Raw genomic sequence first — 19,940 nt, 5'->3', positions numbered from 1 at the left:
GAGAAGTTAAGATGAGAAACCTAAGTAAGACCTAATAGAGGTTCTTACTTAGAGAAAGTTAATGGGAGAGGAAGAGATGCTTAAACAAACAAAAAGGCTCATGCCTACAGAGATTCAGAAATAGCCTCTAAGGTACTGTAAAAGCTGCCTCTTTCTGCCTTTCCTGGAATCTCACCTTTGATGGACTTTCTGGAGCGTTCCTTCTCCTCCTCTAGGCTGACCACCTTATGAGTTCCTCTTAAACTGATCATCATTTGGGCAGTTGGGGTGCGCTGCTGAGAACAGGCCGTGTAACTCGACCTCAGGCTCTGAGCCATCGCTGCTTACAGAGGCTTTGAACTTTTATAGAATTCTTTGGCATATTTTGTTGGTGAGAGATCAGAATATATACTTGGACTGTTTTCAAGATAGCTGCAGATGTTTCTGAAGTATAGAGTGTGTTTAAATCTAATTTATGTAAGTTATGTCACATTCTGTTACTTGTGTGCTTGTTCATTTATGCAGTAAATGTCCTTTAAAGACTTCAGTTTATTTTTGTTTAAATGTGAATGCAGTGCAAAAAGGAATCTCTGTGTGTGTGTGTGTCTTAGGTAAAAATATTTATTTTCAAAAGAACAGTTTGAGTACGTTTTAATTGTAGTAACATACCTTATTTGCCTTGGAAGGTTAGCTACTGTCCTGTCAAATTGGGCTTTTGAAGAGAGGGCCCTTTTTGGTGTTTTTCTTTGTATAGTTTTCACAATGATTCTATGTTCTGTTATTATCCTTAGCATTTGATCTCAGTCTTCTATCACTTTTCACCATATAGAGAACATGGGTGATATACCAGGTAGTTTCAGACGCACACACGTGGCAGGTGGTGTTCAGCTTTTGATTTGGGGAGTTTGTAAGCATTGAGCTCATTCAGATCTATGATTGCAAAGGTCCTTAACTCAATTGTATCTCCAGAAACTTTGCTATATGGAGTAACATTCATCACTTCTGGTACTTTGGGGGCCACCTTTTCAGTCCACTACAGTCTGCCTTCTGGCCCCCATATAGTCACATCTGCCCCACATGCAAAGTACATTCACCCTCCTCCCTCATCCCCAGAAGGCTTAACTCATTACATCTTCAGCTCACCAGCCCTAAATCTCATCATCAAAAGCATCTAAATCAGCTATGGGGTGAGACTCTTGAGTATGATCCACTGTGACGCAAAATTCTTCTCCATCTATGAACCTAGTAACTAGAAGATGAGTTATCTGCTTCCAAGATACAGTGGTGGGTCAGGCATTGGATAACAGTGATGGAGATTCCCATTCAAAAAGGGAGAAAACTGAAGGACCAGAGGAGTGAGCAAGCAGTCCCAAGCAATTTCAGAATCTAGCAGGGCCTGCAAATAATCCTCTGCCTTTAAGTATTTCTTAAAGACAGATTTCCAAGAAGTGAAAGAACATATTCACTTAAAGCTTCTTGTATATTGCTGAACCTCTCACCAGAGGTTACTTTTCTACCAGCAGTGTAGTTTGCTAGTGATTCTTTTACCTGGTCACTCTGATCACCAATGTTATCATTAAAAAAATGATTAAAAAATCATTTTAATGATTAAAAATTAAAAAAAATTTTTAATGATTAAAAATCATTAAAAATCATTAAAAAATGATTAAAAAATCATTCTAATGATTAAAAATTAAAAAAATGATTAATGATTAAAAATCATTAAAAAAATAAATGTATGTGTACAAAATAAAACCTCTAAACTTTCCCAATTTCACATGAACCAAAATTTTAACTGTTTTTGGTGTTATGAGTACCTTTCATAATTTTTTCTCAACTTTGCTTAATTTTTCTTACCCTTGCCAATTTTTCTATTTTTTTCTTGATTTGTGAGATGTCTTTATATATTTAGAGTTTCTGATTTTGTATTATAAGGATTTTCCCAAGTTTTCATTTAACTTTTTAAAGGTTTTTTGGTAGATACAGAGTTTGCTTTTTTAATACAGTCAAATCTGCCATTTTTTGTGGAGTACCTTTTGCATGTATAATTTGAATGGCCTTTCTCTACTTGCAGTCAAATAAAAATTATTAAAAAAAAAAAATCGGTACCCAAAAGGGCAACTTATGAGGAAAATTCATGTTGTACTATGGTTATGTCTGACAGTGGGCTTCTTAGGAACTGCCATTATCCTGTAGAAAGGCCCATCCCTGAGAGCTGATCCAGCTCTTGTCCTGCAGTCCTGTCCGACTAGCGTGGCACGCTCAGCCTTCCACGTCTCGTGAAAGCATCGGGCTGAACAGGTTGAGCCCTCTAATCCATTTTCTGAATCCACTGAGGTGGGAAGGTGCTTGGATGGCAGAGATGTTGTTGGAATAGGTATTGATTGATATATGTATAATAAAGTGTGAAGAGTGAGCACTAGGAAAAGTATCCTTAATATGTACATGAAACCAAGGTGTACTAAGAATGTGGAAAAACCCAACTCTGTTTCAAAATTTCCTTACAGTAGAACCCTGCGTTAATGATTTTGTAAGATTTATTGACATAGAAAAAAATACGGTCAGTGAGTAGAGCATGTTACAAAACAGTATTGTTGTCCAATTTTAATTGTAGAGGGAAAAATAATGTCTCCATCTATGTAAAGAAAATAGTGTGCAATAGATAATGATTATTTTGGGGTAACTGGACTTTTAAGTGTATATACAAGTTTTTAAAACCCTATATACTGGGGCTTCCCTGGTGGCGCAGTGGTTGAGAATCTGCCTGCTAATGCAGGGGACACGGGTTCGAGCCCTGGTCTGGGAAGATCCCACATGCCACGGAGCAGCTGGGCCCGTGAGCCACAATTGCTGAGCCTGCGCGTCTGGAGCCTGTGCCCCGCAACGGGAGGGGCCGCGATAGTGAAAGGCCCGCGCACCGCGATGAAGAGCGGTCCCCGCACCGCGATGAAGAGTGGCCCCCACTTGCCGTAACCAGAGAAAGCCCTCACACGAACCGAAGACCCAACACAGCCAAAAATAAATAAGTAAAAATAAATAATTAAAGTAGCTATAAAATTAAAAAAAAAAAAACCCTATATACTTATAGGTGTATATATAATATTTTATACATTTTTGTTTCTTTATCTTTTCTGAGTTTTCTGGCTTTTCTGTAAAGGACATTTTTTTTTTTTTTTTTGGTATAATATAAGGTATTGATACTTTCTCTCTTCCCATACCACAGAAATTGCCCCCCAAAAAATGATTATTTGGTATACCTGTGTTATTAACTTGAAGTTGACTGTACCATAATGCTTTTAGGCCATTATGGTTGCAGAATGCTTCATATTCTTCACTCAGTTGTTTATATTACATTCGAGGGAAAATGATTTTTATTAAACTAAGGAAGTAAAATGTAACACTGGAAAGGTGCTAATATTTTAGTATTTTTCAGTATATCTGCTGAGGGGAATGATTTTTATTGTGGCGTTTTTACTTACAAAAGCCTTAGCATCTCTGAGCAATATGAACTGGAAGCACTGAGCACTGTTTTCTGTTGTTCTGGAGATAATGAGTGATTTGTGGTTAGTAACAACTTTAGATCATTTTTATTTACTTTTTCTTAATTCTGAGCAATTCTTTGCCACCTTTCAAAATATTAATTATATGTTAAAGCAAAATTTTCTGCCTTTTGGTGTGAATTTCTTTTGCCCTCAGAATCCTACCTGTTTTATATAGTACTTGAAACTTTTACTTTTTATTTGTTATTTCTTAGGTAAACGCAAAGCACTGAAGTTGAATTTTGCAAATCCACCTTTCAAATCTACAGCAAGGTTTACTCTGAATCCCAATCCTGCAGGAGTTCAAAACCCACACATGTGAGTATTCCTGGTAATCAAATAAAAGGCTCAACTCAAGCAAGGGTTTTAAAGTTATTGTGTTTTATGAATTTTTTCAAGTCGAGGGGTTGGTATTTCTATTATCCTCTGGGCCATTTGAAATATTACTGTTTGAACTCAGATAGAAAACCGTTGATTCTGTAGTCTGAAGTAGGCAAACACAATTTTCCTTTTTAAAGTTTACTTGAAGGGAAAGAAAGAGCTGAAGATACAGTTACATTTATATCGTTTTAATTTCTCTCTTATTGAACTCTGAGAATATTATTTTTACCTCTCCTTCTGGATTTCCAGTTAAGTTGTAAGTAGTATTTAGAAAACTTAACTCTCTCCTGTAGATCTGCACAAATCATCCCCACTTACTAGGCGACAAAATAGATCTCCATTCTTAATATACTGAGTGTCTGTAAGATTTCCATGTCATAGTAGATTGAAAGAATATGTGTCAGTAATTTTTTAAAAAATTGATTCCCTTGATATTTTTAAATTAAAAAATAGAAATGATATTGTAGCATTTTACTGAAAAGTATTAGAAATATATTAGTTAATTTAAAGCAATCTTGCCATAATAATATTTTACAGAAACCTTTGAATCAAAGTGAAGTGAAGTATTAAATAATACTTATTAAATAAATAAATATTAAATATTAAATAATGTTTTCTTTTTCTCAAACCTGGCAAGAACATGAAGGGTCAAAGCCAGTGGATTTACATTTCTACTAATGTCCAGAAATATAATTTTCACCTAGTTCTAGTATTGAGAACTATAAAGCAAGTGGTAGAAGGTATGGTTTAAAAAGCTGTCAGAATCCATTATTTTATAGTTTTGTAATAATTCCTCAGCAATTTGTATTCAAACTTTGTTAGACTACAGATACGTATATTCTTCCCAAAGAGGCACATTTATTGCTGTTTGACATTTAGCATACATTGTATTTGCAAACAGTAACACATTGGTAGAAGGTAGACTGTCTTGCAGTAGGAATGCTGAAAATATTTTATTTTTAAAACATCAGTGTCTAGAAGGAAGCAGCATGTACTGTACGTGTGGTACTCTCTTATGCTTACACCTATCACCTAAAGGGGAATGAAAGAGATTTTCAATGAAAACTGAGTCGCAGTTTATTTGCCTGGGAGTGGTGTCTGTCAGCTTTATTAGACTGCTGTTCACAATGAGACTTCTTGTCAGAGCTCAACCTTGTTACCTTCTCTGAAACATATTGAGGAAGGAAACTCTTAGTACTGCTTAATTAGTCAGAGCTCCAGCAGTAAGGAAACACTGTTAAAAGAACCTCCTTCCTCATTTCCTAGAATTTCTAGTGAAAGCTAGTACAAAAGAACTTAAAAGAACCTTAAAAGAACCTCCTTCCTCATTTCCTAGAATTTCTAGTGAAAGCTAGTACAAAACTAATTCTTGAACATATTCCATTTCTGTTACCTTGGTTGCCAGCTGAACCACACATTTGAAGTCTAAAAAAGAAGGATATGTAGTAATCGCCAAACTTAACAAATCTTTCTTTCTTTTTTTAAAAGCCCCCTTGGACAAAGAGAAAGACAACCTGATTTGCATTTAGAACTAGAAAAACATTTACATATTTGTACTCTCTTCCCATTAGACTTACTTCATGTCTAGGGGAATTCATGGACAGAATCTTTTTTTTTTAAACAGTAAACGGGTGGTGAAGAAAAAGCTTTCTTCCAAAATTTGAGTCTATCAGGGTTTTTTTGTTTGTTTTTTCTTTCTTTCTTTTTTTAAAACTACTTCATAATAATCCTGTAACCAGCTAGGTTTCTTATTTATCTCTTCCCAGAAGGTGTTAAAAGTTTGAGAGGACACAGTAATAGACATCTTTGTGATAGAATCTTTGGAATTTGATTCTAGTATGTAAAAGTTTTAGACCCTGCCTTTGAGTTTTATTATTGCACTGGTCTGTTATCTGGATCAGGAATAGGCAACTACTAGTATTGATACTCTTCAGAGACAGTTGTTTCCCTGCTTAGGGCAGCATATCTTCTCTACCTTCCCACCGCCTTCCACAGGGATCCTCTGTATTCTTCCTGTGTATTGAATACTATCAGGCACTAAAAACCACTGTTGATCACTGCTTAGGATGAGTTTGCAATTAGAAGATATAACTTGCAGTAGGTGGAGGCTTTGAAAAAGATACCTCTATGCCATTTATATGTTTCCTCCTTTTAAAATTTCCTTGCTTTCAGTTCTTCTTGAACTTTAGTTATAGATATAAATATAAAACTTTTTAAATGAGTTTAGGAAAAGATAAGATGAAATATAAGTAACTAATGAAGTTATGTCCCAGGGACTAGTTTCAGATCCATCTGACATTTGATGTCTACTGGGTGCAGGATTCTGTGGACGATTAAAAAAAAAAAAGATTAAGACAGTGTCCTTATTTTCTGAGAAATAGTTTAAATAAACTTTCAAGAAGACAGAAATTCAAGAAGTAAGGCATAAGGTGATACAGATCAAAAGTCAGATGAATGGTGCAGGAGGGGTAAGAGCACTTCAGATAAACAGCTTGGTGAAAAGTTTCACAAAGGAACAAGGTTTGAACTGGACTTTGAAAGCCCCGTAGAGGAGGTTAGGTGGAGAGAGGGGAGAATGGCATTCTGGTGAGTGTCATCGCAAGCTAAATTTGGGGACCATGTGTAGATCTGTTTCATCGTAGTGGAGATGTTAGTTATAGATTACCTATTTCTCTCTCACTTTCAGCATTTTGCCTTTATTCTTGGTGTTCTATAATTATATGAGAAAATGCTTAGGTTTGGAGCATCTTTCTGTGTACCGGATGAGTTGTTTTAGTTTGAAGAGTCACGTATCTTTTTCTGAGAGAGTTTCTGCTGCTTTTCTTTTGATAGATTCCTTCATGTTTTTCCTAGTCGCTCTTCCTGAAATGTGTGTTATTTGGTTTTTGTATCTCTGAATTCTCTCGGTCTTTGACTTTTATATTTTCTATCTCTTTGTTTTCTTGCTTTATATTCTAGGAGATTTCCTTTATTTCCTGACCCTTTGATAGAATATTCTATTTAGGGAATTGATTTTTTATTTCTAAGAGTTGATTCTGGCTTTTTCTTAGTATCCTGTTCTTAATTTATGGATGTAAAGTCTGGAATTTAAAAATTCTTTTCTATCCTTTAGGTAATCTATTTCCTCAAGGGTCACTTTTTCTTTTATCTTTGTCTTTCTCCTTTGTGTTAGCTTTTTTCCACATGTCTAGTAGTTCTCGGTTGTCCACTGGTAGTTGAAGATGAGGAAATTAGAAGACTTATTGGAAGCTCTGGTTAGAGGCAGCCAACTGGTGGGCTTGACTTGACTTTTCTGTGAATGGTTTGAGTGCTGGCTGTTAGGCCAGGAATACTCTAGATGCCATAATGAGTAGACCAATGTTTGCCCTAGGAGGCATTGTTTTTTCCAGATAGCATGTTTGTTTTCTTTAGAGACATGCTCTCTTTTCATTTTGGGGCAGGTGGAAAGGAAAGGAGGAGCTGAGTAAACCTTTCTTCTGGAAAGAATTTTAATCGCTCTTCCATTTCCAGGCTTTTGTACTTTCCAGCTATGAATCCTCTCTAAGGTTCTGTTGGGACCATTACCTATCTCTCGTCTCGGCGGCATGCTCCCCTCCCACCATGTGTTATGGGTGCTAGTTTTCTCTATTGCTATTTTTTTTAACCCCTTATTATGGAAAGTTGCAAATATATCCAAAACTGGAGAGTGGTAGCTGAATCTCTATGTATTTATCAGTCAGCTTTAGCAGCTTCAACAGTTAATATGGCCAATATTATTTTTGTCTATTCCTCTACCCTCCTTAGTTTTAACCAAACCTCAGACATATTATTCCATCTATAAATATTTCAGGATGTGTTTTTAAAAGACAAGGACTCCTTTTTAAAAACACAATCATAATATTATCATTATATCTACTAGGATAAATGATTCTTTAATATCATCAAATAAGTATTATAGATTACTTCATCACTTTGTTTTTTTTTTTTCAAGTTTGAAGCAGGAGCTAAACAAGGTTTTACTCTGCACTTGGCTGACAAGTTTTTGAAACTGTAGAGTCCCTTCCCTTGGAATTTATTAGTTTTGCTTTGTCTAGATATTTTTGTCTGCTTTCAGGTGTTCAGAAATTTGTCTAAATCTCTGTTTCTTTATTGTTTATTTCCTTTAAAAAAAATCATTCTTTTCATGTGAGTCCTTAGAGAGTGAGGAGACAACCTGAACAAGAAACCTTGGTATTTAATTATCATTGGTTAAAATTATAAGTATTTCCAACACACGAAAAAGTGAGTGTTAGAGACTCTTGTACCTGCTACCTAGATGTAAGAAATGTTAGCATTTTGCCATTTGGCTCTTTAAATGAAAGATTAAGCTGTAAAACTAAAGAGTGCAAGGAAAGACGAAAGGAAAAAAATGTTTGGCTACTTTTGACATTTCCATCAGGATTGGATTATACTAGGCACTATATGTCTTTTTGATACCCCAAGGGTATTCTTATAAATGTGGCAGGCTTGTGCTAAAATCATGTTCTGTATATAAAATTTGACCTGAACAGAAGTAGATATTCCACGGCTGTGTTCTGTGCTTTCATCATGCTGAGTGATGTGTGAGTGCTGTCAGTGTGCTGAATCATTTAGAATGCACCAAATACGATTGTTATTCTGAAAGAACAGCCCTTTTATCTTCACAACGTATCAGGATTGTACAAGAAGAACCACCAGCTTAAAAGCTAACATTGGAAATAAATAATGATGAGTAAAGATACATTTGGGGGCTTAAGCTAAACATTTGGGAACCATATGTTGTAAATTTAAGGGGCTCTGTTTTGTTGAGACCAAGAGGATCTCATTTATCTTTATTATATTTGAAGAGAAAAAGGCTCAGTTGTGCCATAGAACATCTAGGAGGTAACTTTAAAAGAAGTTTTGAAGTCCCCAGTTAATCACTAGTGTTCTTTTTTTTTTTAATTTATTTATTTACTTTTGGCTGCATTGGGTCTTTGTTGCTGCGCGTGGGCTTTCTCTAGTTGCGGTGAGTGGGGTGCTACTCTTCGTTGCGGTGTGCGGGCTTCTCGTTGCAGTGGCTTCTCTTGTTGTGGAGCACGGGCTCTAGGCATGCGGGCTTCAGTACTTGTGGCTCGTGGGCTCGGTAGTTGTGGCTCGAGGGCTCTAGAGCGCAGGCTCAGTAGTTGTGGCGCGTGGGCTTAGTTGCTCTGCGGCATGTGGGATCTTCCCGGACCAGGGCTCCAACCGGGGTCCCCTGCATTGGCAGGCGGATTCTTAACCACTGCACCACCAGGGAAGCCTAATCACTAGTATTCTTAATTCCACGATGAGCCTACTCAGTAGAGCATCATCTTAAAATGCAGAACAGTAATTATAAGTTGCGTGGACACTTATTGCTAGTTAAATTGTGGGAGCTTTATCTTTTAAACTTATTATCTTGGATTAACTGTTTTGTCACTACTGGAGTCCTGGTTTCTATCCCAGCGTCATCACGGTCTCTGTGACCTTCAGTGTGTCACTTAACTCTGATTTTAGTTCAGGCATTGAATTAGGGTAGTGACTTTCATTATTTTGTATGGTGAATGGCGGGGGCGGGGGGGGGTGGGGGAGAGAAAATGAATATGAATAGGAATGAATATGAATCAAGCCAGTGTTGTGCTCCTTTCTTGAAATAAAATCTTGTGCATGAGCCTGACAGGCTGTTTGTGGAGGTGGGAGAGAGCTCTGTGGTCTTGTCTACCTTCATTCCTCAGAATAGTCCCAGGACATCTCTGGTCAGTTCCTGAGTGTGAAAACCATTAGTCTACTTGAGCTTAAAACTTTTTTTTCTGTCTCTGACATTTTTAATGTAATCATAGTCATTTGGAATCTCTACATTTCTATGGTGGAGCCCTTTCACATAATGGCAGTAATTTTATGGTAGAAATATTTATAGGTACAAATTAGTACCCCAAATTTAAAAAGGCCAAATGTGTCAAATTCTGTGGGCTAATTTACTTATTTTGGGCTGGTTTAGATTTACTGCAGCAAACTTTTTTTTCTTACTGTAGCAAAATATGCATAACATAAAATTTACCATCTTAACAATTTCTTAGTGTACAGCTTAGTGGCATTAAGTACATTCATGTTGTCGTGTATCCATCGCTACCATTCATCTCCAGAACTCTTTTATTTTCTCAAACTGAAACTCTGTATCCACTAAACACTAACTCCCCGTTCCTCTTTCTTCTGGCCCCTGGTAACCACCATTCTACTTTATGTCTGTGAATTTGATTACTCTAGGTACCTCATATAAGTGGAATTATACAATACTTGTTGTTTTGTGACTGGCTTGTTTCACTCAGCATGTCCTCACTCTCCATCTGTGTTCTGGTATGTGTCCGAATTTCCTTCTTAAGGGTGAATTATATTGTATGTATATATGACATTTTGTTATCCATTTATCCATTGATGGACATTTCGGTGTTTCCGACTTTTGACTACAGTGAATAATGCTGCTGTGTGAGATAATCTTTCAAAACTTGCATTCTTAAAGTTCAGAGGTATTTAATCTTTCCTTCAGTTCCACACTCCACCTCCGTGCACCTGATGGTTGTACTTGGAGGGCAGTGGTACTAGATATGACTGAGCTGATTCTCTATGTGGCCCTCCACCCTTGGAGAGTCACTAGTATAATTCTCCTTAAGCTGGACTCAGGTATTGGATGTTAATTCTGAAATATTTATTTAAAGAAATTAATGTGATAAATGCTGTTGAGTTGCTTGTCTCCCGAAAATGAACTTAGTTTTGGTGTTTTACGTCATCTTGATTCTCGAATCGGAGCCTTAGACGTTAAAATATATAATCCCAAAAAAAAAAAAAAAATATATATATATATATAATCCCTAGTTCTTTACCTGTAGTACTGCAAAGTTCTGCTCTTTAAAGAAATGTCCGGTTGCTTTGCTTTAGATGAGTTTTCCAACCATTTGTAATCAGGCAGCAAGTTTTTGAGTTCTGGTTTACTTTATAATGTTATAGAAGTCCTTTGCCTTTGTAATGTAGGCATGTTTCTGGAAACTTCTGTCTACTAATAAGGAATTCTACCATTTAAAGGAAACATCATCTCTTTTCAGAGTATTCTTTCTTATTATTATTATTTAAAATTGAGTCACAGTATAATTATATTACTGTTCTTGAGCAAATGTGTTTGCCCCAGAGTTAATAATTGCCTCATTTAATGGTTCACTGTGAATCTGCTCTCCACAGAATTAACTACTTAGGTGATCACTCAGCTCTTTTCTTCTAGAGCCATCCGTCCGTGTATGCAGCACTCTTGCTGTATTCTGGGGTGGCTGCACCTTGCGGCCGGTGCCATTGTGCTGTGAACGCCTGTGTTACTCTCCTGAACCTGATTCCCTGTTGCGGGGATCTCATGTTTTCTTCCTCCCTCCCTCCCTCCCTCCCTCCCTCCCTTCCTCTCTTCCTCTTTCTCTCTCTCTTGCTCTCTTTCTTTCTCTCTCTTTTTCAGTTTTTCTCTCACATTTTGGGGGAGTATATCTTCTAACGGTTTCCTAAGATAAGTGTTTTTTCTTAGTAAGTAAGGTTTTTGGGTCTTTGCATGTCTGAAAATGCCTTTATCTAACCCTCTTAATAGATTAGTAGTTTTATTGACTATAGAATTCTGGGGTAGACATTTTTCTTCAGAGTTTTGAAAGCGTTGCTCCAATGTTTCCAGTGTTCAAGGATTACTGTTAAAAAGTTATATGCCATTGTGTTTCTTGAACTTTGGAATATGACCTGTTTTTTTCTTTGTGGATGATTGTAGGATTTTGTCTTTTCCCCAGTGTCAGAAATCTGCTTTGGTTTTATTTTCCTTTTCTCTTCTCCTTCCTTTCTTTCCTTTCACGGCTCTCTTAAACTAGAAACCACTATCTTTCATTCTAGGATATATGCTTTATTTTTCTTTTATTCTTTTGATTTTCTCCTATTCTTTTGATTTTCTCCTTTCTGGTAGCTCTCCTGCTGAAACTCCACTTTAGGTTTTGGACCTCTTAGTTTGAGTCCCTGTTTTTCTTAACTTTTTTTCTCCTTCAACTTCATATGTATTTTCACTTTTTGTTTGTCTTTGGTTGATCCTTGGTTGTCTCACACACACATGCATAAAAGAGGCAACCAAAAGGTGATTGGAAGCTTTGTGATTTGCTTGGTGATACTCACAGTGAGGTGAAGAAGAGGTGCCTGATTTTTTCCTTTGGAGAATTACCCAGTGTCCTTTTTTGAAAAAGAAATGGGCATGAATTAAACTCAATTGAGAGAATGATTACAGATTCTAAATGAATCAGAAAGAAAGAAAAAGTGTTATAACAGTGTTCCTAAATATTTAAATGCCTAGGCAAGGCACAAACACAGAATCACTAGACAGAGTAATGAATAACAACATTAAGGAGCTAGGAAAAGAAGAGCAAATTAAATCCAAAGTAAGTAGAAGAAAGGAAATAATAAAGATAAGAGCAGAAATTAATGAAATAGAAAATGAACAAATAATAGAGGAAGTCACAAATTCAAAAGTTGTTTCTTGGGAAGATCAATAAAAGTGATGAACCCCTAGCGAGATAGATGAAAGAAAAGAAGAAGCCCAAGTTATCATTGTCAGGAATGAAAGAGGGCAATCACTACAGATCCCACAGACAGTAATAGCATACTAAGGAAATATAATAAGTAACTTTATGCCAATAAATTTAATAACCTGAATGATATAGACAGATTCCTTGAAAGACATAAATAATAAAAACTAACCCAAGAAGAAATGGAAAATCTGAATACCCCATATCTGTTAAAAATTGGATTTAGAGTGAAAAACTTTCACTTTCAAAGGAAACTTGGGGCCCCAGATGGTTTTCCTGGTAAATTTTATCAAACATTAAAGGAATAAATAAGACTAAGCTTCCACAAACTTTTTCAGCAAATAGAAGAGTAGGGAGCATTTCCCAATTCATTTTATGAGTTCAGCGTAACCCTGATATCAAAACTGGACAGGGATATTATTAAAAAAATACTACAGACCACTGTCCCTCATGAATATACACTTGAAAATCCTCAACAAAATATTAGCAAATTGAATCCAACAACATATAGAAAGGATAATATGTCATGACCTAGTGGGATTTATCTTAATTTGACATTTGAAAATTATCAATATAATTCACTGCATTAATAAAATAAGGAGAAAAATGGCATAATCATTTCAGTAGATGCAGAAAAAACATTTAACATTCAATATCCATTCATTATAGACATTCTCATTAAACTAGGAAAAGAGGGGGAACTTTCTCAGCTGTTCAAAGTACATCTATGAAAAACCTATAGCTAATATCATACTTAGAGACAAAAGACTTAATGCTTTCTCCAAGATTAGTAATAAGACAAGAATATCTGTACTCACCAATTCTATTCAGTATTATACTGGAGGTCTTAGCCAGTGCAATGAGGTAAGCAGAAGAATTAAAAGACACGAAGATTGGAAAGAAAGAAGCAAACCATAGGACTTCCCTGGTGGTCCAGTGGTAAAGAATCCGCCTTGCAATGCAGGGGACGTGGGTTCGATCCCTAGTCAGGGAACTGAGATCCCACATGCCACAGGGCAACTGAGCCTGTGCACCACAACTACTGAGCTCGAGCGCCTCCACTAGAGCCCGTGTGCCGCAAACTACAGAGCCCACGTGCTCTGGAGCCCTCACGCCACAAGTAGAGAAGAGAAAACCTGCCGCACAACTATAGAGAAGCCTGCACGCCACAGTGAAAGATCCCTCATGCCTCAACAAAGATCCTGTATGCCGCAACTAAGACCCGATGCAGCCAAAAAAAAAATAATAATAATAATAGTAATAAAATAAATAAATAATAAATCTAAAAAAAAAGCGCAAACCAGTCTTTTTTTTTTTTTTTTGGCAGATGATATGACTATATGTGTAGAAAATCCTAGTTAATTTACAAAACATTAGAATTAAGTGACTTTAGCAGGGTTGCAGGATACATGATCATTACTACAAAATCAATTTAAAACATATTAGTAAAGGAACACCTGAAAAGTGAAATTGAAAAAATGATTGTCAGAGAATGAAAAAGTATAAAATACTTAGTGATGAATTTAGTGAAAAATGCATAAGACTTCTACACTGAAACTACAAAACTATAATATGTTGCTGAGAGAACTTAAAGACCTAAATACATGGAATTTATATGGAAATGCAAAGGATCTAGAATAGCCAAAAACAATTTTATAAAAGAATAAGTTGGAAGACTTAAACTTCAAGGTTTGCTATAAATCTACAGTAATTAGGGCTTTGTGGAAGGACATTTAGGATAGACAAATAGATCAACAGAATAGAAAGTCCGGTAGACAAACATAAAATCCATTTTTAAAAAAAAATTTATATTGGAGTGTGGTTGATTTACAATGTTGTGTTAGTTTCAGGTGTACAGCAAAGTGAATCAGTTATACGTACATCAATACTTATGTCCACTCTTTTGTTTTTAGATTCGTTTCCCATATAGGCCATTACAGAGTATTGAGTAGAGTTCCCTGTGCTGTACAGCAGGTTCTTATTATCTATTTTATATATAGTAGGGTATATATGTCAATCCCAATCTCCCAATTTATTCCTCCCCCCCTTATCGCCTAGTAGCTATGTTTGTTTTCTACATCTGTGACTCTACTTCTGTTTTGTAAATAAGTTTATATGTACCCCTTTTTTTAGGTAATCAGTATCATGTGATATTTGTCTTTCTGTGTCTGACTTACTTCACTCAGTATGACAATCTCTAGGTCCATCCATGTTGCTGCAAATGGCAGTATTTGTTCTTTTTTATGGCTGAGTAATATTCCATTGTATATATGTACTGCATCTTCTACTTACAATAGCCAGGACATGGAAACAACCTAAATGTCCATCAACAGAGGAATGGATAAAATCCACTGATTTTTGATCAGCTGCCTATACAGTTCAGTGGGGAAAAAGAGAGAATTTCCATGGTGATGGAACAACTGGAAGAAGGAATGGAACAGAGTAAATCTTGATTCCTACTTTATGCCATACGCAAAAAGTAGTTTGAGATGGGTCATAGATCTATGAGGAAAAATTCTATAAAGCTTATATAAGAGAAAATATCCAAGTCAGTTTGTGATCTGGCATAAGGAAAGATTTCTTTGACAGGACAGAGAAAGAAATAACTACTAAAAAATGATAAATTGGATTTTACCAAAATTTAAAATTTCTGCTCATCAGAAGCTTCTTAAGAAAATAAATAGGCAAGCTACATACTGGGAGAAAATAGTCATAGTTAATATATCTGACAAAGAACTTTAGTAAATATAATGAAGTACAACACAAAACAAAGAAAAATGTGGGTTAAAGACTTCACAGACATTTCCCGAAAGTGTATAGGAATGGATAATAAGTACATGAAAAACGTGCTTAACAACATCATTAATTAGGGAAATGCAAATTAAAACCACAAGGAAATACCATACATACTGTCAGAATGCATAAAATTTAAAAGACCATGCAGTATATTGGCAAGTATAGGGTGTGATTGGAATTCTCACATACTGTTGGGGAAGTAGAAAGTGGTACAATCACTTTAGAAAACTCTTTGATAGTTTCTTATAAAGTTAAACATACATCTACCCCATGACTCAGGAATTCTACTCCTTATTATTCACCCAAAATGAAAATGTCCTCAGAAAGACTTGCATACGAATATTCATTAAAAACTTTATTCGTAGTTGCCCTCAAACTAGAGACAGCCCAGATGTCTAATAATGGAAGAATGGATAAACAAATTGGGGTATATAATTCAATGAAATTCTCAACAGTAAAAAAGAACAAAGTACTGATGCCCACAGTCACATTGATGAATCACCGAAAATGCTGAGCAGAAGAGACCAGACACAAGAAAACACACCATCTGATTGTATCTATGAAATTCTGAAGGAAGCAAAACTAATTTATGGTGGCTGAAATCAGACAGCGTGTGTCTCTGGAGGGGACTGGAAAGCATGGCTGAAGAGAACTTTCCAGGGTGATGGAACATCCTATATCTTGTTAGGGTTGTGAGATATAAGGGTGTACGTGTTTGCTAACTCATCAAACTCAATACTTAATGGTTTGTGCATTTCACTATATGAAAATGATACTTCAATTACGAAAAGGCCAGAACAATAATGATAAAAATTATGAGTATATTATTTACTTTCACTAAACAGTACTTGTGGCTTTCTGTTCTTGTTCTCAAAGCACCTCTGTGTTTCATCAGTCACTTGATAAGTATATGAACCCTGTGTTTTTATTGGATTTGGCTCCTGTGCCTGTGACAAATTTTGTTTCTGCCCATTTGGTTTCCCTTGTCATGATGTTTGAAAGAGACCTAGAGTGAAAAGTTAAAGAAGGTTATCAGGTTGCTTTTGAGGATTAATCTGGAACATTCATCAAGTCACATGAGGTGTGGTGTACCCTTAAGTAGTTATAAGGTGCAGGGACATGTTGTCTTTACTGTGCTTTTAAAAGCACATTTACCGGTGGTGTTTGCTTCCCTCCCTCCCTGCTTCCCTCCCTCCCTCCCTCTCTTTCTGTCTTTCCTCTCTTTTCTGTTTTTGAATATAGAAAAGTATAAAGAAGAAAACCAAAGTGGCCCATAATTTTACTGTCCACATAATTGATGTTACCCTTTAAAAAATGAGTAATATATGCTTCTAGTAAGACAATTCAGTTGGTATGGAAAGTTATAAAATAAAAAGCTCCATGTCCTTAATATTGCTCTCTGAAGATACGACTTTATTATAAAGTATAATATGTCCTTGCAGAAAAACTTGTTCATATATCAAAATACGTGATAATTTATATAAAACCATGAAAATATTTATACATAAAGTAGTTTTATTATAGACTGCTTTGTAGCTTGTTTTTTTTCACATAGTTACATCTTGCAGATATTTCTAAATTAGCACATACCCTATTTTTCAGTCAGTTGTGTACCTTTCATTGCATTTTATAGCCAATTTAGATTATTTTCATTTTTAAATTAAAAACAATGTTTTAAGAATAACTTTGTGTTAGTGAAATGTTGCATTTTTTTTAAATTAAAAAATGTTTAATGATTATAGATTGACAGTTTTTGGCCTTTCTCCTATGTTAGGAGACTTGGAAGGCGCAGCTGTGTCTTCTCAGCCCTGGCACCATTGACATTTTAGGCTGGATAACTCCTTGCTGTAGGGGCTGTTCTGTGTGTTGTAGGATGTTTGGCAGCACCTCTGGACTCTACTCGCTAGATGCTGTAGCGCCCCCCTCCCTCAGCTGTAACAACCAAAGATGTCTCCAGACCCTTGGGGTGCAAAGTTGCCCCTGGTTGAGGACCACTGACACACAGAGCATTGCAGGTACACCCGGATGGTTGCCATTGCCTCTCCTGATGGAGGAGCTGCAGAAGTCAGATACAAGAGACGTGTTCCTCCTTAGCTTGGGGTTTCAATGGGTGCAAAAAAGGGGAATGTAGGGAAGGGATATAGGGATACCTCATAGAGCCCAGGGAGTGTGTCAGAGTTTGGTGAGCGACTGACAGCTGTCAGAAACCAAAGCAACCCGATAGGTGTTCTGTCATATGTTCAGCAACTGTTTATTGAATGTCTGCCATCTACTAGGTACTGTGGTGGCCACTGGGTATTTCATGTTGAGAAAAAGAGATGTGAGTGCTGCTTCATGACGCTTAAGGTTTAGAGGTAGACACAGACATTCAGCAAATGAATGAATGAATGAAATTATAACTAGTATACCTGCTATTGAAGGACATAACCCGATGCCATGAAAGAATGAAAGAGGGGCCTAATTTGGAGTGGAGATGGTGAAGAGATAGCCATGGAAGGCTTCTAAGCTTGCGTAGCTTTTTACTAGGTTTGGGGAAGGGGCTGATGAGAGTGTTCCAAGCAGAGGGAATAGCATGTATTTGAAGTTTCAAGATATCAAGGTGCGAAAGGTTCAGCTTTTTATGGAACTGAAAGAATGCCAGTTTGAGTGGAGAATAATTGAATGAGGAAGGAGAAGTGGATTTAAAGTAAGGGTGGAGAGATAGTCATGGGCCAGATGATGCAGGGTCTTGTAGGAGGCAGAGTTGGGGTGATGTACAAAGTGTAGTGGGAAGCTGTGGCACGTTATAGGCAGGTGAGTGACATGATCTGATTTACGTTCTGAAGTGATGATTCTGGCTGCTGTGTGGGGTATGCCCTGGAGAGAGGCAAGAATAGAATTAGGGAGACCCAGTAAGGCTGTGGTGGTGTAGCTGAAATATATGGGTGGTGATGACATTGAGTTGATGACAGTGGAGGCAGAGGGAAATGGACAGATTCCGGAGATTTTTGGAGGCAGCATTCACGGAAATTGGTAATAATTTGAATGTGGGTTGTGAAGAGGGGAAGGCATTCATAGTGACTTCCAGAATTCTGGCTTGAATGATGGGTTCAGTTGCCATTACTGATGGGGGACCACTGGATGGGTCTGGAGCTTCAGTGGACAAGGGAGCACAGAAGAGCGAGAGTTAAGTTTTAGATGTGTTAAGTGTGAGATGCCTGTGAAATATCCTATCAGAGATGTCAAGGAAATAAACATGACACATACTCTGGTGTCGAAAATGAGAGTCTGGTGTGCAAAGAAAAGGGTACAGATTGGAGACAAAAAGTTGAGAGTTGTCAGCATATAGATGATAACATTGTCTAGGAAGAGAGTGTATCTTGATGAGACCATTGAGTCCAGGGCTGAACCCCGAGGAAATCTGATGTTCAGAGGCTGGATACAAGAGGAGCAACAGGCTGGGATAGGAAAGACGTTTGAGAGGTAGGAAGCAAATCCATAGAGGGTGATATCATGGGAACCGAGCATAGTTTCTGAGGGCGGGGGTGGGGGGGTGGTCAACTAGGTCTAATGTTCTGAGAGTACTGGTAAGGCTGCTTTGCTAGTGATGACTCCTGAGATGCCCTTTTAAACTACTCTGATTTCTTGTAATACTTGGGGGGATGGGGTTTTAGCCACCAGTGCAGATTGGAGCCCAAATAGGGAAAGGATCTTATGGAAACTTGTAACCTGTTGGTTTAGGGCAGCTTTCCTAACCTTTTCTATAAGAAGCACAGCCAGAAAAACCATTTCAGCGGTATGCTTTGAGCATAGGTGGGAAACATCAGCTCTTAGGGAATATGCAGCGAGATATAAACGTGAATGTTCGTGTGTTCTATTACTGTCTTCCTGGTTGATTAAAGAAAACGTGCTTTCTACTTCATAAATCAATACTACTTCAAAATACTGCAGATTTGTACAATTAATACCTTCTGTTCACTGAATATGGATATCAAAATTTGAAAGTTTATCTCTGGAGTCTTTGAGCGATTCTTCTAGAAATCTTTCTTTTTTCAGTTTTTCCTTTTGCCTCATCTTAAATCTTAGCAAAGATACTCATTTTGTTAGTAGTGCCAGGAAGCAGGCAGTTTCCATGGCAACTGACAGATTGCGTTTACTGTGGAAATTTCCGGAATTAACAGAGCTGCATTGCAGAAGGATGCATAAAGCAGTATTCATCTAGAGATCCTAACAGTATGGACACAGGAGAACAGTTGCAGTGCTGTGCAGGGTATGTGTTATGTTTATTTTCCTGTCTAAGGAGGATTACGAGTTATGAGGAGAGGGTAAAACAGCTTGAGGCGTTTTAGTATATGCTGGCTTGCTAAAATCAGAGAAGCTTTGGGAAAAAGGAGGAAAAATAATTTGGGAAGAAAGATGTGTTTGATAGCATTGGGAGGAAATCAAGATAAAGATAAATGAAGTAGAAGAATGCGATAATGAAATAAGAGGAGAAAACACACTTCAAACTGATTAAATAATAAAGGGGTCTTACAGAGGGTGGTTCTAGACACAAGAAGATATTTATTTATCAAAGGAAAATTAGCAGGCGCTGGCAAGCTCAGGGAATCACGTTCTCCTGTACGGGAAGGAGAATGCTGGTAAGGTAATGAGCTGCTGCCTGCTGAAGGGTGATTGCGCA

General features: G+C 37.0%; 1 protein-coding gene across 4 annotated transcripts in view; it reads left to right on the top strand.

The window, feature by feature from the left end:
* MAP2K4 (mitogen-activated protein kinase kinase 4) overlaps window positions 1-19,940 on the top strand; it is a 104,569-nt gene that overhangs the window by 27,033 nt on the left and 57,596 nt on the right. For 3 of the 4 annotated variants that reach the window (XR_009006296.1, XM_057536003.1, XM_057536002.1), the window contains one exon: window positions 3,734-3,836. Coding sequence is in view for 3 of the 4 variants with exons in the window: in XM_057536003.1 (XP_057391986.1) it covers window positions 3,734-3,836 (103 nt within the window). In the remaining variant the exon portion in view is untranslated. Of the gene's footprint in view, window positions 1-3,733; window positions 3,837-19,456; window positions 19,530-19,940 lie in introns of those variants that run through there. The other variant, XM_007175290.2, reaches the window with a different exon arrangement.

Source organism: Balaenoptera acutorostrata, chromosome 20, assembly GCF_949987535.1.
Source record: "Balaenoptera acutorostrata chromosome 20, mBalAcu1.1, whole genome shotgun sequence".
NCBI lineage: Eukaryota > Metazoa > Chordata > Mammalia > Artiodactyla > Balaenopteridae > Balaenoptera > Balaenoptera acutorostrata.
This window is presented reverse-complemented; position numbering and strand designations above follow the sequence as displayed.